The sequence below is a fragment of the Thalassophryne amazonica genome, chromosome 17 (assembly GCF_902500255.1).
Source record: "Thalassophryne amazonica chromosome 17, fThaAma1.1, whole genome shotgun sequence".
NCBI classification, from domain to species: domain Eukaryota; kingdom Metazoa; phylum Chordata; class Actinopteri; order Batrachoidiformes; family Batrachoididae; genus Thalassophryne; species Thalassophryne amazonica.
The window spans coordinates 1,529,100-1,556,087 of NC_047119.1; the positions used below are offsets into that span (position 1 = coordinate 1,529,100).

Below are 26,988 nucleotides of genomic sequence, written 5' to 3' on the forward strand. Positions count from 1 at the left end.
AAGAAGTATCTTGACACTTAAAAGTGTCCGTGCTTATTTGTATTTTACAGCTTAACGACTGTGAAACAATTACAAAATAACTTTTTGTTTGCCTGATGAACAGTTTAAGTGATGACGCTCTGTCTCTTACTATGACTGAAACATTGTCTGTGGACAGGAAAAAAAATGCAGCTAAACTCCCATGATGAAGTTCAGCTCTGTGTGATGTAAACAGAACTTTTCATGCTATTTATATGTGCATTGACATCATTTTTAGTCCATGGTGTGTTTTTTGTATAGAAGGACAGTGTTAAATTGTAAGTCTCAAAAACCAGCTTTATTTGTTGTTATCTATCGTCCACCTGGTCGTTACTGTGAGTTTCTCTGCGAATTTTCTGACCTTTTGTCTGACTTAGTGCTTAGCTCAGATAATTATAGTGGGTGATTTTAACCTCCACAAAGATGCTGAGAATGACAGCCTCAACACTGCATTTAATCTATTATTAGATTCAGTTGGCTTCGCTCAAAATGTAAATGAGTCCACCCACCACTTTAATCATACTTTAGATCTTGTTCTGAATTATAGTATGGAAATTGAAGACTTAACAGTATTCCCTGAAAACTCCTTTTTGTCTGATCATTTCTTAGTAACATTTACATTTACTTTAATGGACTACCCAGGAGTGGGGAATAAGTTTCATTACAGTAGAAGTCTTTCAGAAAGCGCTGTAACTAGGTTTAAGGATATGATTCCTTCTTTATGTTCTCCAATGCCATATACCAACACAGTGCAGAGTAGCTACCTAAACTCTGTGAGTGAGATAGGTTATCTCATCAGTAGCTTTACATCCTTATTGAGCACAACTCTGGATGCTGTAGCTCCTCTGAAAAAGAGAGCCTTAAATCAGAAGTGCCTGACTCCGTGGTATAACTCACAAACTCCCAGCTTAAAGCAGATAACCCGTAAGTTGGAGAGGAAAAGGCGTCTCACTAATTTAGAAGATCTTCACTTAGCCTGGAAAAAGAGTCTGATGCTCTATAAAAAAAAGCCCTCCGTAAAGCTAGGACATCTTACAACCTCTGGCAAAAATTATGGAATCACCGGCCTCGGAGGATGTTCATTCAGTTGTTTAATGTTGTAAAAAAAAAAAAAAAGCAGATCACAGACATGACACAAAACTAAAGTCATTTCAAATGGAAACTTTCTGGCTGTAAGAAACACTAAGAAATCAGGAAAAAAAAAAAATTGTGGCAGTCAGTAACGGTTACTTTTTTAGACCAAGCCGAGGGGGAAAAAATATGGACTCACTCAATTCTGAGGAAAAAATTATGGAATCATGAAAAACAAAAGAACGCTCCAACACATCACTAGTATTTTGTTGCACCACCTCTGGCTTTTATAACAGCTTGCAGTCTCTGAGGCATGGACTTAATGAGTGACAAACAGTACTCTTCATCAATCTGGCTCCAACTTTCTCTGATTGCTGTTGCCAGATCAGCTTTGCAGGTTGGAGCCTTGTCATGGACCATTTTCTTCAACTTCCACCAAAGATTTTCAATTGGATTAAGATCCGGACTATTTGCAGGCCATGACATTGACCCTATGTGTCTTTTTGCAAGGAATGTTTTCACAGTTTTTGCTCTATGGCAAGATGCTTTATCATCTTGAAAAATTATTTCATCATCCCCAAACATCCTTTCAATTGATGGGATAAGAAAAGTGTCCAAAATATCAACGTAAACTTGTGCATTTATTGATGATGTAATGACAGCCATCTCCCCAGTGCCTTTACCAGACATGCAGCCCCATATCATCAATGACTGTGGAAATTTACATGTTGTCTTCAGGCAGTCATCTTTAGAAATCTCATCGGAACGGCACCAAACAAAGCATCATCACCTTGCCCAATGCAGATTCGAGATTCATCACTGAATATGACTTTCATCCAGTCATCCACAGTCCACGATTGCTTTACCTTAGCCCATTGTAACCTTGTTTTTTTTCTGTTTAGGTGTTAATGATGGCTTTCGTTTAGCTTTTCTGTATGTAAATCCCATTTCCTTTAGGCGGTTTCTTACAGTTCGGTCACAGATGTTGACTCCAGTTTCCTCCCATTCGTTCCTCATTTGTTTTATTGTGCATTTTCGATTTTTGAGACATATTGCTTTAAGTCTTCTGTCTTGACGCTTTGATGTCTTCCTTGGTCTACCAGTATGTTTGCCTTTAACAACCTTCCCATGTTTGTATTTGGTCCAGAGTTTAGACACAGCTGACTGTGAACAGCCAACATCTTTTGCAACACTGCATGATGATTTACCCTCTTTTAAGAGTTTGATAATCCTCTCCTTTGTTTCAATTGACATCTCTCGTGTTGGAGCCATGATTCATGTCAGTCCATTTGGTGCAACAACTCTCCAAGGTGTGATCACTCCTTTTTAGATGCAGACTAACGAGCAGATCTGATTTGATGCAGGTGTTAGTTTTGGGGATGAAAATTTACAGGGTGATTCCATAATTTTTGCCAAGGGTTGCAGAAGGAGAGAGCATATTTCACCCATATTGGCCTCTCTTCATTGGCTTCCTGTTAATTCCAGAATAGAATTTAAAATTCTTCTTCTTACTTATAAGGTTTTGAATAATCAGGTCCCATCTTATCTTAGGGACCTCATAGTACCATATCACCCCAACAGAGCGCTTCGCTCTCAGACTGCAGGCTTACTTGTAGTTCCTAGGGTTTGTAAGAGTAGAATGGGAGGCAGAGCCTTCAGCTTTCAGGCTCCTCTCCTGTGGAACCAGCTCCCAATTCAGATCAGGGAGACAGACACCCTCTCTACTTTTAAGATTAGGCTTAAAACTTTCCTTTTTTCGCTAAGGCTTATAGTTAGGGCTGGATCGGGTGACCCTGGACCATCCCTTGGTTATGCTGCTTTAGACGTAGATTGTGGGGGGGTTCCCATGATGCACTGTTTCTTTCTCTTTTTGCTCCGTATGCATCACTCTGCATTAATCATTAGTGATTGATCTCTGCTCCCCTCCACAGCATGTCTTTTTCCTGGTTCTCTCCCTCAGCCCCAACCAGTCCCAGCAGAAGACTGCCCCTCCCTGAGCCTGGTTCTGCTGGAGGTTTCTTCCTGTTAAAAGGGAGTTTTTCCTTCCCACTGTCGCCAAGTGCTTGCTCACAGGGGGTCGTTTGACCATTGGGGTTTTTCTGTAATTACTGTATGGCTTTTGCCTTACAATATAAAGCGCCTTGGGGCGACTGTTTGTTGTGATTTGGCGCTATATAAATAAAATTGATTTGATTTGTTAAAATGAACTGTGCTGCCTCATGTTGCTGGAAAGTTGTGTGTGAGGAAGAGCTCTCCGTGTAGGTGGGGAGAAAGGGTGAGGTGAGCCAGTCTGCCTGCTTTCTGTGGACTTTAAAACGAGAAGAGCAAATACAGTAGTGTTCAGAATAATAGTAGTGCTATGTGACTAAAAAGATTAATCCAGGTTTTGAGTATATTTCTTATTGTTACATGGGAAACAAGGTACCAGTAGATTCAGTAGATTCTCACAAATCCAACAAGACCAAGCATTCATGATATGCACACTCTTAAGGCTATGAAATTGGGCTATTAGTAAAAAAAAGTAGAAAAGGGGGTGTTCACAATAATAGTAGTTTGGCATTCAGTCAGTGAGTTTGTTAATTTTGTGGAACAAACAGGTGTGAATCAGGTGTCCCCTATTTAAGAATGAAGCCAGCACCTGTTGAACATGCTTTTCTCTTTGAAAGCCTGAGGAAAATGGGACGTTCAAGACATTGTTCAGAAGAACAGCGTAGTTTGATTAAAAAGTTGACTGGAGAGGTGCAGGTGCAAAAAATTATAGGCGGTTCATCTACAATGATCTCCAATGCTTTAAAATGGACAAAAAAAAAAACCAGAGACGCGTGGAAGAAAATGGAAAACAACCATCAAAATGGATAGAAGAATAACCAGAATGGCAAAGGCTCACCCACTGATCAGCTCCAGGATGATCAAAGACAGTCTGGAGTTACCTGTAAGTGCTGTGACAGTTAGAAGATGCCTGTGTGAAGCTAATTTATTTGCAAGAATCCCCCGCAAAGTCCCTCTGTTAAATAAAAGACGTGCAGAAGAGGTTACAATTTGCCAAAGAACACATCAACTGGCCTAAAGAGAAATGGAGGAATATTTTGTGGACTGATGAGAGTAAAATTGTTCTTTTTGGGTCCAAAGACCGCAGACAGTTTGTGAGACGACCCCCAAACTCTGAATTCAAGCCACAGTTCACAGTGAAGACAGTGAAGCATGGTGGTGCAAGCATCATGATATGGGCATGTTTCTCCTACTATGGTGTTGGGCCTATATATCGCATACCAGGTATCATGGATCAGTTTGGATATGTCAAAATACTTGAAGAGGTCATGTTGCCTTATGCTGAAGAGGACATGCCCTTGAAATGGGTGTTTCAACAAGACAATGACCCCAAGCACACTAGTAAACTAGCAAAATCTTGGTTCCAGACCAACAAAATTAATGTCTTGCAGATGTGAAGAAATCATGAAAAACTGTGGTTATACAACTAAATACTAGTTTAGTGATTCACAGGATTGATAAAAAAGCAGTTTGAACATAATAGTTTTGAGTTTGTAGTGTCAACAGTAGATGCTACTATTATTGTGAACACCCCCTTTTCTACTTTTTTTTTTTACTAATAGCCCAATTTCATAGCCTTAAGAGTGTGTATATCATGAATGCTTGGTCTTGTTGGATTTGTGAGAATCTACTGAATCTACTGGTACCTTGTTTCCCATGTAACAATAAGAAATATACTCAAAACCTGGATTTTACATCCTCTTTGAAGACAACTTTGGATGCTGTAGCTCCTCTGAAAAAGAGAGCTTTAAATCAGAAGTGTCTGACTCCGTGGTATAACTCACAAACTCGTAGCTTAAAGCAGATAACCCGTAAGTTGGAGAGGAAATGGCGTCTCACTAATTTAGAAGATCTTCACTTAGCCTGGAAAAAGAGTTTGTTGCTCTATAAAAAAGCCCTCCGTAAAGCTAGGACATCTTTCTACTCATCACTAATTGAAGAAAATAAGAATAACCTCAGGTTTCTTTTCAGCACTGTAGCTAAGCTGACAAAGAGTCAGAGCTCTATTGAGCTGAGTATTCCATTAACTTTAACTAGTAATGACTTCATGACTTTCTTTGCTAACAAAATTTTGACTATTAGAGAAAAAATTACTCATAACCATCCCAAAGATGTATCGTTATCTTTGGCTGCTTTCAGTGATGCCGGTATTTGGTTAGACTCTTTCTCTCCGGTTGTTCTGTCTGAGTTATTTTCATTGGTTGCTTCGTCCAAACCATCGGCATGTTTATTGGACCCCATTCCTGCCAGGCTGCTCAAGGAAGTCCTACCATTATTTAATGCTTCAATCTTAAATATGATCAATCTATCTTTGTTAGTTGGTTATGTACCACAGGCCTTTAAGGTGGCAGTAATTAAACCATTACTTAAAAAGCCATCACTTGACCCAGCTATCTTAGCTAATTATAGGCCAATTTCCAACCTTCCTTTTCTCTCAAATATTCTTGAGAGGGTAGTTGTAAAACAGCTAACTGATCACCTGCAGAGGAATGGTCTATTTGAAGAGTTTCAGTCAGGTTTTAGAATTCATCATAGTACAGAAACAGCATTAGTGAAGGTTACAAATTATCTTCTTATGGCTTCGGACAGTGGACTTATCTCTGTGCTTGTTCTGTTGGACCTCAGTGCTGCTTTTGATACTGTTGACCATAAAATTTTATTACAGAGATTAGAGCATGTCATAGGTATTAAAGGCACTGCGCTGCGGTGGTTTGAATCATATTTGTCTAATAGATTACAGTTTGTTCATGTAAATGGGGAATCTTCTTCACAGACTAAAGTTAATTATGGAGTTCCACAAGGTTCTGTGCTAGGACCAATTTTATTCACTTTATACATGCTTCCCTTAGGCAGTATTATTAGACGGTATTGCTTAAATTTTCATTGTTACGCAGATGATACCCAGCTTTATCTATCCATGAAGCCAGAGGATACACACCAATTAGCTAAACTGCAGGATTGTCTTACAGACATAAAGACATGGATGACCTCTAATTTCCTGCTTTTAAACTCATATAAAACTGAAGTTATTGTACTTGGCCCCACAAATCTTAGAAGCATGGTGTCTAACCAGATCGTTACTCTGGATGGCATTTCCCTGATCTCTAGTAATACTGTGAGAAATCTTGGAGTCATTTTTGATCAGGATATGTCATTCAAAGTGCATATTAAACAAATATGTAGGACTGCCTTTTTGCATTTACACAATATCTCTAAAATCAGAAAGGTCTTGTCTCAGAGTGATGCTGAAAAACTAATTCATGCATTTATTTCCTCTAGGCTAGACTATTGTAATTCATTATTATCAGGTTGTCCTAAAAGTTCCCTAAAAAGCCTTCAGTTGGTTCAGAATGCTGCAGCTAGAGTACTGACGGGGACTAGCAGGAGAGAGCATATCTCACCCGTGTTGGCCTCGCTTCATTGGCTTCCTGTTAATTCTAGAATAGAATTTAAAATTGTTCTTCTTACTTATAAGGTTTTGAATAATCAGGTCCCATCTTATCTTAGGGACCTCGTAGTACCATATTACCCCATTAGAGCGCTTCGCTCTCAGACTGCGGGCTTACTTGTAGTTCCTAGGGTTTGTAAGAGTAGAATGGGAGGACAGAGCCTTCAGCTTTCAGGCTCCTCTCCTGTGGAACCAGCTCCCAATTCAGATCAGGGAGACAGATACCCTCTCTACTTTTAAGATTAGGCTTAAAACTTTCCTTTTCGCTAAGGCTTATAGTTAGGGCTGGATCGGGTGACCCTGGACCATCCCTTGGTTATGCTGCTTTAGACGTAGATTGTGGGGGGGTTCCCATGATGCACTGTTTCTTTCTCTTTTTGCTCCGTATGGATCACTCTGCATTTAATCATTAGTGATCGATCTCTGCCCCCCTTCACGGCATGTCTTTTTCCTGGTTTTTTCCCTCAGCCCCAACCAGTCTCAGCAGAAGACTGCCCCTCCCTGAGCCTGGTTCTGCTGGAGGTTTCTTCCTGTTAAAAGGGAGTTTTTCCTTCCCACTGTTGCCAAGTGCTTGCTCATAGGGGGTTGTTTTGACCGTTGGGGTTTTTTATAATTATTGTATGGCCTTGCCTTACAATATGGAGCGCCTTGGGGCAACTGTTTGTTGTGATTTGGCGCTATATAAAAAAAATTGATTGATTGATTGATTGATGTACTGAGCCTAAATGTTGAGTGTGCATTCAGAACGACTGACCCAGTGGCTGGGACCAACCGAGCCTGGCTGCAGTGTCCACAGGCATGTCATCAATAGCAACCTCAAAGTACCAGGAACCTTTCCGTACACCATGGGAGGCTCGCACCATGGAGTAGCCCTTCTCCCCCGTCACCGTCAAACGGTCATCAGAGATCTTCAGTTGAGGCGCTGCAACAATGCATTAGTTATGTAGATAAAATTAACAGACTTCGATATAGTTTGACCTCTGAAGTGTCAGAGAAAATAACTAAATGTTTCAAGAATCCACAGGATGGTGGCAGTGTTACCCCTGTCGTGCAGGGCCAGCAGCACCCTCTCATACAGACAGGCCCGATACAGATCTCCAGGTATGGGTTTTCCGGCCCAACAGTCGAGCTCTAGCTTCTCCGGGTCTGGGGCATGAGGATCTGGTTCTGCCAGAATGTAACGATAGCCATCCTTATTAAAGGGATGCTCCAGTGGGTAACCATGGGGAGGTAGCCGCTGTGCCGCAAAAAGTGGGTCACTACAATAAGGGAAGACAGAAGTAGGTATTAATTTAATTAAAGACTGTAAACCTGACAAAAGCACTGTCAACAGCCTGGTCCTTCACTTTTATTTCATTTACCCCATCCATCCACATCTACTTCAACTTTCCCCTGCATTTCCATTCTCACCACTTCTTACACACATATTCAGCATTTCTTTTCAGCCTTCACTTTTCTGAAATATTCCTCCACTTTCTCTTACAGCTCAGAGTTTCTCATTTTCTGTTCTGCCCATTGTTGTAACTGCATACAGCTATCAACATTCAGCTTCTCCTGCTTTCATGGCCCACAGCTCAATTTCAATTCATTTCATTTATACAGCACCAAATCACAACAAAATTTGCCTCAAGGTCTAAACTTACTAACCCCCAGAGCAAGAATACTGCTGGCACTAGAAACCAGAACTTTAACCTAAGTTGCCATGGTCACACTACACTGCTGATACCCTCTTGCAAGTTGTTCTATCCAGAATGTACTCACTTCACAATGCTGATTGTCATTAAATCTCCAATCTTGTTTTCTTATTAAGGATACATTTTGTAGGATGCATCCCCCTCAGTGTCTATACTGTAAAAACTGATATCTTTGTGTAAACAAAAAAGCCTTGTTTAAAGAAAATTTGACTTCATTTTTGTTTAAATAGAAAATAATCTTGTCAAGCATTTTTTTTAAACATAATAAGAATGTATCTCACTTTTTCTTAAGTGTTTCCAGCTAATATCAAGCTGTATTTAACCAGTAACTATGAAAGACAATGAATTTCAAATCATCCAAGCAAAGGAAGAACATTGTTTTCCTTATTTTAAGACAGAGGCAAATCTTAAAATAAGAATTCTGTCTAGTTTTAAGGCACATTTTGATTATTCAGTGCTCGACAATTTGCTAGTTTTGAGAATTCTAACCAAGGAAATTTTTCTTACCCCACTGGCAGATTTTTTTGCTTACTACAAGATAATTTGGCTACATGTCAGATTATCTTATTTTGAGAGGGACAGTCTATGCATTTTGGGGAAGAAACTGCATATTAAAGACACCAGATAACAAATATTATCTTCCTGAAATGCTGCATATCATGACCCTTTTGAGGCACAGTGCTCTGCTTTTTCGTTTCTACCTGCGGGTTCTCTTTGCTGTTCCGGTGGTGGCTCCTTCCTGCTGCTGCTGTTTACGTTTTGCTCCTCTGCCTTTTCCTGGGCCTGGAGCCAAAGCACCTAAAAATAAATAAATAAATAAATTAAAACAGATGCATGAAAATAAAGAAATGGACAGGCACCAGGAGTAATATGAATGGAACTGTTGTCTCAGAAAACAGAATAAATACTGACATCTGACCATAAGTATTTAATGTGGTCAACAATATCACATCAATCAGAGGTCATCTGCAGAAAGAACCTAATGATTTCAGAGTCAAAATCAACTGAATAGTGACCTACATCCTTCATTTTTCAGATGGTCCAAGATATTACATTTATTAGTCTATCAAATTTCAGATGAAGATAGATGAAGCTTAAAATTGGGTGGACTGATGCAAACAACTCTACAGTGCATCCGGACAGTTTTCACAGTGCTTCACTTTTTCCACATTTTGTTATGTTACAGCCTTATTCCAAAAAGGAGTAATTTCATTTTTACCCTCAAAATTCTAGTTACAACACCCCATAATGACAACATGACACCAATACCAATGTAGATCTGGCTGTATCCACTGTGGCGTCCTCAAACATTATTATAAAAACTAAGAAATCACATGCACATAAGTATTCTCAGCCTTTGCACAATAGTGCAGCAAATAACTGAAACAATACTTCACATGGTGATACAAGCACCAAATCCAGCACAAATTCTCCTTAGACACTGCTCTTTTGAAAAAAACGACAGGCCACTTGAATTTTCAATACGCGGCCACGTAGGGGTCAATTGAAAAATTACATAGGGGTTAAAATATTGAAAACTATACCATGCAAAAACCAACATGAGTTAATGTAATGTGTGTGTCTGTGTGTACAAATAAAATGGGTTTTGTAAAATATGTCTTATTTTTATCAAATGAAAAAAGAAAAAGGCATTTGCAAAAACAAAAAGTCTGTTAAGTTCTGATTCAGGTTGACAACCGTCTGATATAACTGGGGTCAAAATACATAGAACACTCATCTACTGGCGCCTGGTTATGTCACACGGTTGTCCAATCACAACTTACTCGTAATCCCCCTTTGGGCATCTGTGTGTTCAAATCTTCAGAATTAGTGCATTATTTTAAAATGAACAAATATGTATTATATATTCACTTTGTACATTTTAAGAGTTGACATTAATGTAGTTATTCTATCTGGATTAATTTGATTTATAAATCAAAACCATAAGTCAAACCTGCTTTCCATTTCAAGACATCTGCCTCATGGCTGGACCGCTGTATGCTGTCAAGGTAAATGACGCTTTCCTACAGCAGTGGGCAGGGCGCACAAAGACAGAAGCGCTGACTCATTGGCTGTGTTTGGGTTTGTGATTGCCTTTGATGCTATCCAAAGTGTTGGCGGTGTTTAAACTCAAAATCGGTTTGTCAGTAACTGAGAGTGTACCGGAGACAATACTGAAAGTTATCGGTTAGCTGCAGCTTCCGATAATTTTTTTGGTGGTTTATCGGTTTAGCGTTATAAAAGATAACTTGTCAGTTAGCTGATTAGCAGTTATTGATGCTAGCTTTTGGGTAAGCTGTGCCCACTGCTGTTTGTACTACAGTTAACATAAGTGCATTTTTTATTACCACTGAATGTACAGATCCCAAAGGCAATTACTTTTAAAAAACAACAACACAGTTTTAGCATTATTCTTTGACTGCAACAATACCAAGACCGCCACTGCACGCACGCACACACACACACAAACACACACACACACAGTAAAAGCAGCTTTTGTGCATTTGATGTACACAGAAGGTTGCAGCAAGCATGAAAAGGCAGAATTAGTTTGCAAGGCACTTTCCAAATATGATCAGCCTCGTACATGTCCCCCTCATTTGTGACCCTGTCATGAAATTTTCTCTCAAGCACTTACATGAAAAGGACCCAGGCTCAGGGTAACAGGCATGGACATTAGAAAGATTCAAAGAAAATCCAACATAGTGTGTCTTAGTAAGGTTTTGGGTATCTGCGTGGAACCAGAACAGATTCAACCCACCTTGGCACCGATTCTACTTCTGGAAATCTACTAGAGGAATGTAACAACATTTTTCAGCTGGCCAAGTGTCGTGCACTTTCACTACAAGCAATTTCCCAAAGCAGCTCTCGCCTGTCCACAGCCAGCGCAGAGTCCTCCTGAGCAGTCGCACCACTCAGAAAAAAAACTACTTTAAATTTTATTTTGTGACCGTCCTCATGACCTTTATAAAGGTCATAGGAGACTGACTGAGGGCTTGAAACTATTTAGTAAACCACATCTAATAGAGCCTGATTCTGTCTGATTCAGTCTGGTGGCTAGCAGTCAAATACCAAGTTAAAGATGGAAAAGTAGGATGAGGCTAATTGGCACTGGATGAAAGCCAACTGCAAATCCAAAATGGCATTCTGTACGTACATGTATCTGGACATGGAAGGCAGAGTGTCATTTCAGTCAAGAGATCTCAGAGAACCCATTAGCAGCAAGCTGAAGACCATAGAAGAAGCTATGTATGTTTACTGCTCAAAGGAGGGGAAGAGCTTTTGCAGGGGAGCACCAAACAGAGGCAGAGAGCGGACAGGGACATGGATGAAGTTGCACCTCAAGATATTTATTGAGGAATCATTTTGCTGAAGAGTCTGCATTCAACTGGGGCAATCTGAACATCAATTTGAAACTCGAGGCCAACTTCTATCCAGAGGGTTACGAGACACAAAAAAACCCATAAGATTCTCAATGACAAAACACCACATATTCACCTGCAAAAGCAGATCCACCTGGAACACAATGCACAGATATTTAAGTCTCACAGTCTAGTTTGGGGAGTTTACATTTGCCATTATTTGCGAGTGAAGCACTTATTGTTTTTAATCTTTTCCCACATCTGATACATTTTCTCTTTACTGCCATTCTCACTTTTTTCCAAGACACATTCATTGCTTCTTTTCTTCACGTCCTTCTACAACCTACAGCACTCCCTTCAATGTCCATGTGTCAGCGCCAATCAGTCCTGGTCTTGACACTATTAAACCTGACGTTTAACCGTTGCCTTAATTGTTTCCCACAACACTCCTAATAACCTATTCCAGTTGTTCCATGTAGATGGCACACCACTGTCAATTTCACCGATATGCACCATTCATGGTTTGAGCAACCTTGGAAAGCCATAAAGGGTCCAGGAGGATGTCTGTGCTGAACTGGAATGTTCCTTCACTGTGCCATGGTCTTGTTTTAACTCTCACAGTACTTTAAACATGTTCAGAAAATTCCCTTTCTTGCCCCCATGTTGACCCTTGGTATACCTTTGGTGATCCCTTGCATTTTCATGGAGCACAAGCCATAATGTCACTAGGAGGTTAGTCTGCCTCGATAGAGCAGCGACATGTTGAGTCGGGCTGGGGGGGGTCATGTGACTCCTGGTGCCAACTTGGGTTCAATCTAGTGTTGGCTGTTAATGTGTCTGTATGTAAATCCAGCTATTTTATTTATTTATTCACTGAAAATGTCAGGTTGTTGTGCATCTGGAGGCACAAATAGACACAACAAGGGCTTCAAGATGTACAGATTCATTTCAGATCCGAACAGAACAAACATTTGTGAAAATAAAGTCAGCGACTTCATCATCAAAGCTTTGAGAGGTAAATTTATTGTTCAGTCCCATGTACAGTAAAACTCACCTAAACCGTCATCATATAAGCCAGATATTCAGTCACCGGACAAAAAAGCCCCAAAGTTTTTGTATTGTTTTCCATGTAATAAACACCACATATAACAGATATTGTACAGCGGATTCTCACTCACATTGAATAAAACGTCCCATCCGATCACAATGTATTTCCATTAAACCCCTCGCGTGTGGGACCGGAGTCATTTCCGTGAATAAAAGTTCAACCATTTATTTTTTTCAGACTGTGCTCAGACTTGGAGCCGCAGCCTGATGTGCGCACCAGGCTGGAGGCTGCGCAGGGAAAGCAGCAAAGTGTCAAATCACAGCCAGCTGTGATTTGACACAGCTGATCCTTTGTTTGCCATCATATTCTAACAGTTCTGACAGTGCACGCACCAATTAAAAATGGATCAGAAAAGTCTGCACATTTACAGCACGAAGGCAGTAAAAGAGGAAAATCTACAGCTTACTTTTGATTTGGAGGTGATAATTGTAGAAAGAAAATCTTTTTGAGGGTTAAATTAGTCCAGAATAAAGTATAATCCAGAGACGGAGAACTTTAAGACTGTCACGCACGTCACTGCATGACACGGAGTTACAGAGATGCAGCTGCATAAATCAGGCTTTAAATTAATTAAATAAATCATAAATTGTTAATTTATCTAAATTTGATAGCTTAACTGTTTTTATATTTATTTTGATAGCACCTGTACCTGGATGTGTTGCTGTATGTGGTTAAATGATTTAAAAAATGTTGAAAACATTAAAGGTTCATTGAGTAGAACAGCACAGTTGGACCCAAAATGGTGCCACGTTCTGAGTTGATGCCACACTCTCTCTAATTAAGGCACTCTACTGGAGCTTATCCAGAAGCACCAATCAAACATGCACTAGATCAAATTCTTGGGCAATGACTGACCATGAGGTTTGTCACAGACTGTGACAGACCATGTCCTTCTGGGATGCATGTCTGTGAAACTGAGACTACGTCTGCACTAAATTCATCACCATCAAATACCACTGATCCCTGGGACTTAACTTATTTCGTTCTTCCAATGCTAGTCATGCAAACCACACCTGTCTTCTTTGTTAACGTTCAATACACTGCATCTGATAAAGTCTATCATTCTTTAGCATCTTCTGCCTCTTCCCTTCTGGTGCTATAGTATACAAGCACACACCAGCAATACCTAAATTTAACACAACCACAACAAGGGGCTTGTGGACTTCACCACTAGGCCAGGAAGACAAAGGAGGCTGATATTCCAGGTGATCAAATACCAGATCCTCTCTGCGTTTAGAGCACTCATTCTCGATTCCCTACACAGCTCAGAATCACCACAAAGTTGTGACAGAGAGCCCAGTCTACTCACAACGCTGATAACTAACAATTCTTGGCAAACCTCAAGGTTTTGCCGAATGTAGCTCAAAAAGGACTGTCTGTTGTGTCTGTAATGCAAGTCCTCTGCTCAGACTGTGTGCCAACTCCTCCAAAACAGCCTGGTCTTGAAGTCTGGTGATATTAAATCCACATATCTGAGACCCTGAGTGGATGATGATCTGCTGAACTTCATCTTAAACCTCAGTATATCATGCTCACTGAAACCACAACTTGTTTCTCTGTAATCTACCGTATCCTTCACTGTACCTAAAATCATCTCTGCCGTGTTGTCAAGTCTTCATGGACATTCAACACTGTCTGTGCCTCGAGTCTTGCCACTACCCGCTCTGTCACCCTATCTACCTGCTACCTGTCTAGCTCAGTGTATCCACTGCTTTCTTGGCATTTCATTATACAGTTTGCAATAAATACAATTCTAAAACAATAATTTTTACTTCTGTCTTACAACTTGCATTTCTGTTTTCTTACCATTGAGGCCACCACCCATGGGAGTTGCAGTGGTCTGCTTCTGTGTGTCATATGAAGGGCCAATGTTTCCCAAATCCTAAAGAAATGTAAATACCATCAGCATCACAGCAACTGAATTCATATTTTAGACTCATATGTAGTGAAACAATATATTTTGCAATGTTATGGCTTCTCCTTGTTAACAACTGAGTAGATCCACCTTGTCCTGGAGGAAGATTCAGCCATGGTGACATGGTATCTTGTGTATGATCAGTTTGATTTAGTTTTTAGAAATTTGGAATACCTGCGACTCCAAGGTAAAAAAAAAAAAACTGAAGTTTCCTTGTCATCTGAAGGAGCCCCCACTCAATCAATGAATTTCAATGGTCAAATGTGAATACAACTCATTATGTGCCATCAGACACTTTAACACTGTCAGACAGTGGACATGTCAACATTTTCATTAAACATTTATGGGTTGACATCTCCTCATTCACGCTGAGGTGAAATTACTATGCAGCGCATTAAGTGCTTTGCCTTTTGTCCATTAGTTTGTCGCGCAGGCTCCCTTCAATATTTTGTCCATTTTAATAAGTTTGTTTTATTTTTGCACAAATGACAGCATCTCATAAAATCTCACTCTGTACAGATTTAAAATCACTGTACAGAGTGACATTCTCATCTGTGAAGTTTTACACTAATTCATATAAAACAACTTATAACCTCAAATGCAAACTGGTCTCATCCGGGACAGAGATTCAACACTCGTATCAGTACATTTTGCGATTTATTTATTTCAGTCAGCATGCTCATGCAACAACAAAAAAATAAATGAAACAATAAATAAAATTAAACAAAAAGGAAAAATACATAAATTACTGAAATAACGTACCTGAGTAAAAAAGGTTGAGGCTGAAGGTGTCTAGGTTTTAAATGCCCCTAACCCACTTACACCGTGTCAATATTAAAGACAGAAACATTTCTATCAAACTACAGACAGTAATATGAAAACATTCACAACGAATCACCAGTACTGGTACGCTTCAATTTCTTTTACCATTTTGAATACATCAGTGAACCCTGTAACTACTTAAGGCAGTTTTTTTTTTTTTTTTTTTTTGTACATGTCACTTTCTCATCCATCTTCCAATCCAAGTTCTCGGATTACCAGCATTTCCTGCCTCATGCATCTATATTCTAAATATTTTTCTAATCCTTTGAATCACCTGTATTTTGAACATGAAAAGAAACAAATAACATGCTGTACTGTCATCTGCTGAACAGTGACCTCTCGGACATTTCAGGAATGTAGATCAATAAAATGAGAAATTTAACATTTAATGGCTACAGTCTGCAAAGAACATATTTTGATTGTCTTATAAAAGCAACAATGAAAGTGTATGTTTGTGTGGCTTTTCTGTGCAGTAGAGACCTGATCCAAAAGGCCAAATTTGGGGTACTCCTCCTCTGGGTCTTTACTGCCGGGGTCAGGGTGCTCCTTCACCAAGAAAACATCTCGCTCTTTACTCTGCAAAACAGACATGAAACCATACCCACAGATCATACAAAAGGCTGACACTTAATAAAAAGAAGGAAAATGTTAAATGTTAAGATTAATGTTGGAGCAAGGATGTTTCATTACTCACACTCTGTTTTATGAAGAATAACCATTTAAAAATATTAAGACAAAATTTGATCACAATTTCAGCATCATTATTAAATCTAGAGGATCTACAGTCAGGTCCCTAAGTAACTGTCCTGATAAATTTTCTAATTTCCTGTCCACAAAGAAAAACAGACAAGCAGACAGATAAACTGATTAAGGTAAGTCATCTCTCATGATGGAATAAAAAATAAAGATAAACACATGTGGGCCATTTTACCCTTTATTGTAAACAAAAAATTTGCTGACCTTTTTTTTGTTGCCTCAATTTAACACTGCACAGTGCAAAAATAAATAGGGAGAGAAACATGCAGCAAAGCTCTGAGGCAAAACAGCCCAAGTAGGGCCCACAGCGTGGTGCATATGGGCATCTGTGTACCAGTGAGACATCGACTGAATTTAGTATTTAAGTTTTATGTCACATCCACATCAAGCATTCATCAACACAGTACAACTTGATCCACACGCTGATGAACAATCTGCTGTGTCAGAGCGTAAACCTGTTGTAAACCGTGCACAGCTGCGTGCAAGTGCGCAAAGAAAATTTTGGGAAGTTCAAAATCACTGGCACGCATTAATTTTGTGAACTACATGTGATATAATAAACAATTTTCCAGATACTCATATGAAGGAATGAAAATGCAACAAGCTATTACAATATAAATATTACAAATCATTACCTCTGAGATGCTTCCAAATGCGTTCTCCACATCATGAAGCACACGAGAGCAGCCACAGCTTCCTCTGTGATTCCGGAGTGATCAGACATAGTTTCATCAGCTAAACTCAGAGCAATGATTAATCTGCTACAAAATAATTTTATATAACGCAGTGTCTAGCAGCACAAAGCACGGCATCCAGTGGAACACAGCGGGTCGCACTGGCACGAGGAACTGCGCAGCAGTGCAGTGGTTAAATGTGTGCAAGTGTCAAGGTGCCTTATGTTCTTTAGGCTTCTCCCTTTTACATTCAGGGTTACCACAGCAGATCAGACATGGATCTGCAGGTTGAGCTCACGTTTTACACAGGATGCCCTTCCTGGTCAGAGTTTTCCTTGGATGACATCTGTGGAAATAACACCTCCTCCAGGTGGGTGACGCCCGCCTAGCTATGAGTTTGTTCTGCCCACTCGCAGTGTTACGCAGCATTCCGCCTGTTTCTGCATAGCAAAAAGCCCAAGTCACAGCCCCTTCCCAGGAGGGGTTTGGTCAAACCCAGACACTGGCAATTAAAGCTGCAGACACAGAAACAGCTTGTCCTGAGCAGGGCTGAAAGGTTTATGGGAATGGTCAAATCCAGGACAGCAGTGGATTTTTAGCAAGAAACCTTTAAGACATGCTTTGGAGCCCTGCAAGATCTCTGTAAACTTGTCAATAAAGAGCTTGAAACAAGGATGTAATCTAAAGGAAGGACTTCCTACATGTCCTCACAGCACTACGTTACCATAGTCTTCACAATATTATTGGGCCAGGTGAGCTTCCCGGGTCTCTGACGGGTGGTCATGCACTCCCAGTATTTATCGATGAATGGTATAATATCCTGCAAAAATAAATGAAACAAATAATTCGACAAGTGAAGAAGCATCCCAACAGTAAACCACAACAGCAGATGTTCATGTAAACAATACATGAATGAACAGGTGCATGCAGCCAAGAACAGAAAATATGAAAATATATACCACTGTATATTTTGAACTGCAGATTCATTTGTCAGAAATCTAACAGTGTACCTGAACTTAAAAAAGCAACAAACAAAAAACAAAAACAAAAACTGAACCATTTAGTTGCTCTGGCCAAACCCTGCCAAAAACATTTAATTAATGAAATTAAAAGTTTCTGACAGAGCACAGTGGCTTCCCGTCTGGACCTTTCTATGTGGAGTTTACATGTTCTCCCCGCGCTCGCGTGGTTTCCCTCCGGGTGCTCCGGCTTCCTCCCACTCTCAAAGACATGCAGGTTAGGTGGATTGTTAACTTTAAACTGACCGCAGGTGTTTATCCATCCATCCAGGGTGAACCCCACCTCTCACCCTATGACTGCTGGGATAGGCTCCAGCCCCCAAAGTCACCCATACTTGGACTAAGTGGGCATAGAAAATGAATGAATGTATGACAGAATGCACTTGAAAATAAAACATTTACAGTAGCTTCATATAAAGTAAAAATAAACTGACACAAAGGCCCCATAATTAAACAAACAATAACAACAAAATAAAGACTTTTCTCAATGTGAAAAAAATAACACTGTTTCACTGTTTTTCAGCCTCCTTACCACTTCCAGGAGATTCAGTTTATCTTAGTCTGTTTTAATTAGTTGACAGAATGAGTTCCAATGGGGAATAAATAACGGCATTTTGAGTGGACAAGCACTTCTTTTCGTTTTCAGCAGGCATAGACAAGTGTGCAGAAAAACTGGTCAATAATTTACTTTGCCTTTATTTCATTTTTCGATACTCCTTTATTTTTTCATGACAAATTGTACCAACACACACTGATATCAAAATGCATGCCCGGTCTGAAAAATAAGTACAGTTTTGGCAGGTCTGATATTGTATTTTTTCCCACACCTGAAGTGTTTTTTGCTTTATGTGATATTATATCTAAAACTGTATGTACTGCTGCTGTTCTGGGTCACGTCTCCCAGGAAATACAGACTTTAATGTCACTGGGACTGACAAAGGCTAAACAAAGTAAAAAACACACTCATCAAGTGCCATAATCTACTTTTTGTAACTTGACAAACATTTTCTGGAATGTTGTTTTGTAAAAACAGTTGCGTATAGCACTATCACGGGAGTCAAAGGGCTTTACAGGCTCACATAAGCATCTTTAACAGTGTTGTTGACTATGGAAAGTAGGTCCACCTTATCTTTGGAGAACATAGTCTTTGGGTGCTCGTCTTGTGTTCTTGACCGCCATGTCAGATTGGCCAAGGCTGTGAGACACATCTCCTTCAGGTCTGAAACACAAACGGTCACATCAGTTTGTGAAGGGTTGCTAAAAAGTAACAAAACAGATGAAACAAAGTGCAGTGAAAACTGAAATTTAATATGTAATTTTAGCATTGAATAAAAATTATTGTATCGTTACTACAGGTGAAGAGTTTTAATGCTCATTCTTCACCGGGGTTTACTTCAACTATCTGCGAGTCCAAAGACAAAACGTTATAGAAATTTTGATTGTAAAGTCCAGACACATGATGACCACATCATCATGACCACAGACTGCTACATGAATAAAATTAAGTGACATATAAGTATTTGACAGAATATAAAAATGTGTGGCACAGCTGAGGGAGAACACCTACTGGCTTGTTTCCTGAGGAAGTATGTGTTGCCACTGTGATGGCAGACATTGCAGTGAAACACATAATTGGTCATAAAGGGAAGGCAGGTCCTGCAGGGTAAGAGTCAGCAGTTATAATCAGACACTTTAATCATAGCAAAAGACTTTTTTTTTTTTTTTTTTTAAGTCATAGCTGACATTAACATTGGCTTTGTTATGGATTAAATTTTTGGGGGAAGGGGCTTTAGATAAGATAAGATGCCTTTTATTGTCATTGAATAAAATTCAACAAAATTTAAATTGCAGCTTCACCTTGTCTAACATAAAACCTCATACAACAATTTAAGACAAAAGACAAAAATACACATTCAACTACATACACAGAGAATACAGTAGGCAAAGAAATGCAGCAGGAAATATCAAAAAGTGCTGTACGCATAGCAGCTCTATAGATAAAAGTGCTGTGTGCATGACAGTTCTACAACCCCTGGCAAAAATGATGGAATCACCGGCCTCGGAGGATGTTCATTCAGTTGTTTAATTTTGTAGAAAAAAAGCAGATCACAGACATGACACAAAACTAAAGTCATTTCAAATGGCAACTTTCTGGCTTTAAGAAACACTATAAGAAATCAGGAAAAAATTGTGGCAGTCAGTAATGGTTACTTTTTTTTTAGAACAAGCAGAGGGAAAAAAAAAAAAAAATGGAATCATTCAATTCTGAGGAAAAAATGATGGAATCATGAAAAACAAAAGAACGCTCCAACACATCACTAGTATTTTGTTGCACCACCTCTGGCTTACAGTCTCTGAGGCATCATCTTTAGGCAGTCATCTTTATAAATCTCATTAGAACGGCACCAAACAAAAGTTCCAGCATCATCACCTTGCCCAATGCAGATTTGAGATTCATCACTGAATATGACTTTCATCCAGTCATCCACAGTCCACGATTGCTTTTCCTTAGCCCATTGTAACCTTGTTTTTTTCTGTTTAGGTGTTAATGATGGCTTTTGTTTAGCTTTTCTGTATGTAAATCCCATTTCCTTTAGGCAGTTTCTTACAGTTCGGTCACAGACGTTGACTCCAGTTTCCTCCCATTCGTTCCTCATTTGTTTTGTTGTGCATTTTCGATTTGAGACATATTGCTTTAAGTTTTCTGTCTTGATGCTTTGATGTCTTCCTTGGTCTACCAGTATGTTTGCCTTTAACAACCTTCCCATGTTGTTTGTATTTGGTCCAGAGTTTAGACACAGCTGACTGTGAACAACCAACATCTTTTGCAACATTGCGTGATGATTTACCCTCTTAAGAGTTTGATAATCCTCTCCTTTGTTTCAATTGACATCTCTCGTGTTGGAGCCATGATTCATGTCAGTTCACTTGGTGCAACAGCTCTCCAAGGTGTGATCACTCCTTTTTAGAGGCAGACTAACGAGCAGATCTGATTTGATGCAGGTGTTAGTTTTGGGGATGAAAATTTACAGGGTGATTCCATAATTTTTTCCTCAGAAGTGAGTGATTCCATATTTTTTCCCTCGGCTTGGTCTAAAAAAGTAACCGTTACTGACTGCCACAATTTGTTTTCCTGATTTCTTAGTGTTTCTTAAAGCCAGAAAGTTGCCATTTGAAATGACTTTAGTTTTGTGTCATGTCTGTGATCTGATTTTTTCTACAAAATTAAACAACTGAATGAACATCCTCAGAGGAAGGCGATTCCATAATTTTTGCCAGGGGTTGTATAAACAAAGTGCAATGTGCCAGGAGTTGCAGACCCTGTAAATAAATAAACAGTCCAGATATACTGAATGCATAATTACAGTCCCTAAAAAAGGTGTGTGCGTGTGTGTGCATATGTGTCTATGTGTCGATAACTACAGACTGATGGGGTGTATATGAAAAAAACTACAAGGGAGGGAGGCAAGGGCTAATAGTTCTGACAGCCCTAGGAAAAAAAAAACTGTCTCAGTCTATTTGTAGTAACCCTTATGTTTCTATACCGCTTGCCTGATGGAAGTGGTACAAACAGTCTGTGGCCCGGGTGACGGGGGTCCACAGCGATAGATTTGGCCCTTTTCTTGACATGACCCTCATAAATGGAGTCCAAGTCTGGGAGGGGGCAGCCAACAATGCCCTGTGCTGTCCGCACCACCTGTGCCAGACTCTTCTTCTCCTGGGCCGTACAGCTGCCGTACCACACAGTCACACTAAGGCAGAGAATGCTCTCTATTGTGACCCTGTAAACGTTTGCCAGCAGTCAGGAGGATAGTCCAGCGCGTTTCAGTTTCCTGAGGACGATGAGCCTTTGTTGCACCCTCTTCACCAGATGGGAGGAGTTCATAGACCATGACAGATCATATGTAATATGGAGGCCCAGAAATTTGATGTTATCCACACACTCCACCACTTCTCCGCCTATGAGGAGGGGGACATGGTCCGTTTTCTTGGCCCTCCTAAAATCCACAATAACCTCCTTGGTCTTCCTTGTGTTCAGTGTCAGATTGTGAACTGAACACCACTGAAAAAGCCGCTGGACCTCCTCTCTGTAGTGGGTCTCATTATTACCTGAAATGAGACCCACTACTGTGGTGTCATCTGCAAACTTCACAGCTGTGTTTGTGGGGTGGATGGCAGTACAATCGTGTGTGCAATGAGTGAAGAGGGCTGGGCTACGCACACAGCCTTGCGGAGTGCCTGTGTTAAGGACCAGAGAAGATGATGTCACCTATTCTCACCACCTGAGACCTATTGGTAAGAAAGTCTCTGATCCAAGAGCACAGCAGCGCAGGCAAACCCAACTGGTGTAGACCACCAAACATATTTCACTGGCCCGCATAGAAAATAAATGTCTAAATTTTACAATACCACAGTGGCCTGCAATGGTTAAAAACTAACAACAACAAAAAACACCATGTTGTCAAATGAGGGATTGAGTAGCAATTTCTATGTACATCTGAGTCATGATGTCAATCTGGTGGTTGGAGAAGCTGTCACATCTCCAAGAACGCTTCTAAATTTTGTGACAGGTTTGTTACTTGGGCAAAAAACAAACCTTAAGGTCTACCCCTGGTTAACTGAATGTCAGCGTTATGTACAGTTCATCTGGAAAGTATTCACAGTGCTTCACATTTTCCACATTTTGTTATGTTACAGCCTTATTCCAAAATGGATGAAATTCATTTTTTCCCCTCAAAATTCTACACACAATACCCCATAATGACAATGTGAAAAAAGTTAGATTTTTTGCAAATTTATTAAACATAAGTCTGCAAAATCAGAGTTTATTTATATAGCCCTTTCCACAGCACAGAGGGTGACAAAGGTGCTTCACATAAAACAAAACAAAAAAAACAAATAACTTAAGACAATAAGCAAATTTAAAATAGACACATAACTAAAAATATACATTCAAAATATTTGCAGATAAGAACGGAATAAAATGTCAGAGCGCTGCAGCTTGTGCAAATGCCATTTGAAAAAGGAAGGTTTTTAAATTTATCTTTAAAAAGACCCAGGTCGGTGGTGGTGCAGATCTTGGGGGCGGCGGCTTGTTCCACAGTCTGGGTGCAGCCACAGAGAAAACTGGTCTCCCCAGTGCCAGTATCTGGACCTCAGAACCTCTAGTGCACACTAGTTAGAAGATCTCAAAACTCTGGTTTGCTCCCAATGTGTCAGCAGCTCGGCTAAGTATGGTGGCACCAAACCACTCAGAGCTTAAATAACAAAATGTGGAAAAAGTGAACCGCTGTGAATACTTTCTGGATTCATGGAACAAACTTACACAGTGTCGATGCCAAACATGTTTGCAGTGAACCATTTCATACACAGGGCACACTGGAGCTCCACCTCTCCCAGCTGCCTCCCATTTTCCTCATCACCCGATCCCATCTGAACATCAGTAGACTCCGATCCTTCACCAGCTGCTTCCTGGGACAAAGAAAAATTTGTGTGTGTGTGTGTGAGGATTTGCATCTGAATAGGAACCTGAACTATTTCAGCTAACTGACATTCTTGGAATGAGATCAACAGCATTGTCATTTAAATTAAGCAAAAATTCACAATAATAATAATAATTAGGAAGCATGTCTAGGTCCACAGTTGTGAATTTGTAAGTCCAACGCTAATCACCACAGTATATTTATATGCGCAGTATTTGGCTGGTACAGTGAGCGCTCTTCCAGCATGTCAGTGACAGCTCAGGGAGATCTACCATCCAAAGTAGGGACGCCCCGAGCTGATACTCAGTATTGGTATCGGATGCAAGTACAGCTATTTTGCGAGAATCTGTTGGTATCGGATTTGGGCTAATTCATGATACTTTTCAGCATCATCACGTAAACCGTCGTCACGTGGATGCCGTAAACTGAGATGCAGCACAAAAACATTGCGCCTACAAGAGAGATTTGGACTCCACCACCTAACCGCGTTAAAGCCCGCTGTTTTTCGATCCAGGAAAACCTCTGTGTGAAGTGTCTGTGAACCACTGCTCTGTTGCTGCAGATGCTGAGTGTGGGGGGTGGGGATGTTCTGAGCTGAGGTGCGTCTCTCATTGTTCATGTGAGACATGCGATGCAGCCGGCACAGAGACACTGACAAACAGCAGCATGTTTTCAGCGTCACTGTGCCGTCAGCTGCCTGTGCTCTCTAATCGGCCTGAGCACTCTGAACAGCGTCCCAAAAAAACGCCATTAAAATATATTATTAAATAATCCAGTTAATCCAATAATTCTGCGTCCACAGCTGCTGTACTTTCAGAAAGCTATGATTTATTATAGTTGAAAGGCTTCATGTTCTCAAAAAGTTCCCAAGATTGGTTGGAGGAAAAACAGTCTGAGCAAGGGGAGGTGCGAGGGAGAGAGTGGAGGGGGAAAGAGGAGGAGGAGGAGGGGGGGAGCGTCACTCATTTTCACATGAAAAGAGCAACTGTACAAACTGTTTGCCGTTTTCAAATGATCTCACAATCATTTGTAGAAAGTTTTATTTATTTATTCAGATTTCATTTTTAAAAGAGCAGGCTTGACAGGTAGCTCTTGTTCAAGCATTGTTTTTTATATTTAGATTTAATTTATTCTGTTAAAGAAAAGTTATGCAATCCCATTTAAAAATGTTACAAAAGCAAAACTGTCAATCTGACAGAAAAACTAAGCCACTGTGTGTAAATTTACATTCACAGCCAGTGTTAAATTGTAAGACACAGGCCTCTTCCTCACTGGATTAAATGTACTGTGTCATTTTTAAGTTGAGAGCAAACGCTATATCCATGACGAAATATTGTGTTAACCTTTTCAGCATTATAACCTTTTCAAGATAATCTATTTTATTAACAGACGGAAACATGCAGAAAAGTTTGACATTAAATATTACAACTGTAAAGAATAAATGTAAATTAGCTTTGTGCAGGGGTTGTGGCCAAGTGGTTAATGCACTTGGTTTCAGTTCAGAAGACTCCAGGTTCAAATCCAACCCCTGCCACATTTCTCCATGTAATGTGGAGTTGCGTCAGGAAGGGCATCCAGTGTAAAATCTGTGCCAATTCAACATGCAGATCCACCGTGGATTTGCTGTGGCGACCCGGAGTGCAAACAAGGGAGCAGCCGAAGGGACTTACTTACTCATAATTAGCTTTGCATGCTAACAATGCTAAAAGTTACCAAACTGAATAAAAGGATTTGTGTTCATTATTTTCAAAACGTAACATGTTTAGAAGTATGTACACCATACCGGCTCCAATGATCTTGGTATTGTATGGAATGAATGAAGTTGAATAGAGTGTGTGCTTCTGCCATAATGTGTTTAAGGGTTTCATCATGATGCCAAATGAATGAAAATGTGTATGCCTATGCTTTGATGGGTGTTCAATTGATTTATGATAGTTTTCAAATGATACAATAGTATACAGTTTGATTAATGATTGAAATATGTGCTTATGATGAATTGTATTTAACACGTGGAACTGCTGACAGGTGTGTTGACTCTCAAATCAGTAAAAGTGTTTTGGTCTAAGGTTTTCATAAAATAACAACATGTTTAGAACGCGGCTGTAACATGTTGGTTTAAACATGTCAGGCATTGACCATTTTTGAATAAAGTCATGATTAATGCCTGACATGATCTTCCATGATATGTACTGCAAATAATATTGTTGTTGCCTCTGTTTATAATCAAATGGTTTATATGGTTTATTACATTCATGTTTGAACTATGCTGAAGAGTGACTCCTTAACACTGATCTACATTAATTAGAGTTACACATTGTCGCAAAGACAATGTGAAGGCGTATGTACCGGTGACCTCTGCGCCCAGGGTGATTATCAGATCAGTTTCCATCACAACGTTGAACGATTAAGGATTAACAACAATGTTCCATTTCTATCATGGAGTACATTTTTGCACTCAGACGAAGGACATGTGAGACTGGATACCCCTCCCAAACAGATTTCTGGACTGAAAGGATAAAAACTGAGTTTGAAAAGAAGAGCGTTCAATTTGCTACTCTCTTCAGCTTGTTGTTACAGCTCTGTATGAGAGGAAAGATCCACGAGTTCAGTTCACAGCGACGTTACTGTATTCCTCCAGACATTCTCAAGGTTGGCTCAGATAAGAAATAATCCAGCCATTGTTTTCCCTCTGGAAGCAAAACTCTTTCACACCATCAAAGTATGAGCTCACTCACATTTTACAGAATACAGCAAGCAGCAATTAACTTTGAACAGTACAATCATTCAACTGCACATTATTGATCGGCATACTTTAAACATGAATGTAATAAACCATATAAGCCATTTGATTATAAACAGAGGCAACAACATTATTATTTGCAGTACACATCTTGAACTCATGACCTTTGAACACATCATGTCAGGCATTAGTCATGACTATTTCAAATGGTCAATGTCTAACATGTTTAAACCAACATGTTACACCCTACTTTTAAGCATGTTATTTTATGAAAACCTTAAACCAAAACACTTTTACTGATTTAAGAGTCAATACACCTGTCAGCAGTTAAACATGTTCAATACAATTCATCGTAAGCACATGTTTCAAATCATTAATCAAACCGTATAATATTGTATCAACTGAACACCCATCAAAGCATAGGCATACACATTTCCATTCATTTGACATCATGATAAAACTCTTAAACACATTATGGCAGAAGTACACACTATTAAACTTCATTCATGCAATACAATACCTAGTTCATTGGAACCAGCATGGTGTACATACTTCTAAACATTTGTTACTTTTTTAAAATAATGAATACAAACCCTTTTACTCAGTTTGGTAACTTTTAGCATTGCTAGCATGCAAACCTAATCATGAGTAAAATAGCATATATTTTCATTTATGCTTTACACAACGCAAGTCATTTTTTGTCAATTATTCTTCACTCACTCACTCATCTTCAATTGCTTAGTCCAAGGGTTGCGGGGGGCTGGAGCCTATCCCAGCAGTCATAGAGCGTGAAGCAGGGCACACCCAGGACAGGACAGCAGTCTGTCAC

General features: G+C 39.7%; 1 protein-coding gene across 2 annotated transcripts in view; it reads right to left on the reverse strand.

Annotated features, from left to right (window-relative positions):
- Positions 1-23,403, reverse strand: part of ash2l (ash2 like, histone lysine methyltransferase complex subunit) — a 30,160-nt gene extending 6,757 nt beyond the window's left edge. The window contains exons 1-10 of one of the 2 annotated variants that reach the window (XM_034191756.1): positions 23,263-23,403; positions 19,504-19,592; positions 19,061-19,155; positions 17,642-17,737; positions 15,968-16,063; positions 14,557-14,632; positions 11,779-11,796; positions 8,982-9,078; positions 7,628-7,845; positions 7,341-7,508 (exon numbers count right to left, since the gene is read on the reverse strand). In XM_034191756.1, coding sequence (XP_034047647.1) covers positions 7,341-7,508; positions 7,628-7,845; positions 8,982-9,078; positions 11,779-11,796; positions 14,557-14,632; positions 15,968-16,063; positions 17,642-17,737; positions 19,061-19,155; positions 19,504-19,592; positions 23,263-23,369 — 1,060 coding nt within the window. In that variant the 5' untranslated portion in view covers positions 23,370-23,403. The remainder of the gene's footprint in view (positions 1-7,340; positions 7,509-7,627; positions 7,846-8,981; positions 9,079-11,778; positions 11,797-14,556; positions 14,633-15,967; positions 16,064-17,641; positions 17,738-19,060; positions 19,156-19,503; positions 19,593-23,262) is intronic. The other variant, XM_034191757.1, reaches the window with a different exon arrangement.
- Positions 23,404-26,988: the final 3,585 nt, after the last annotated feature.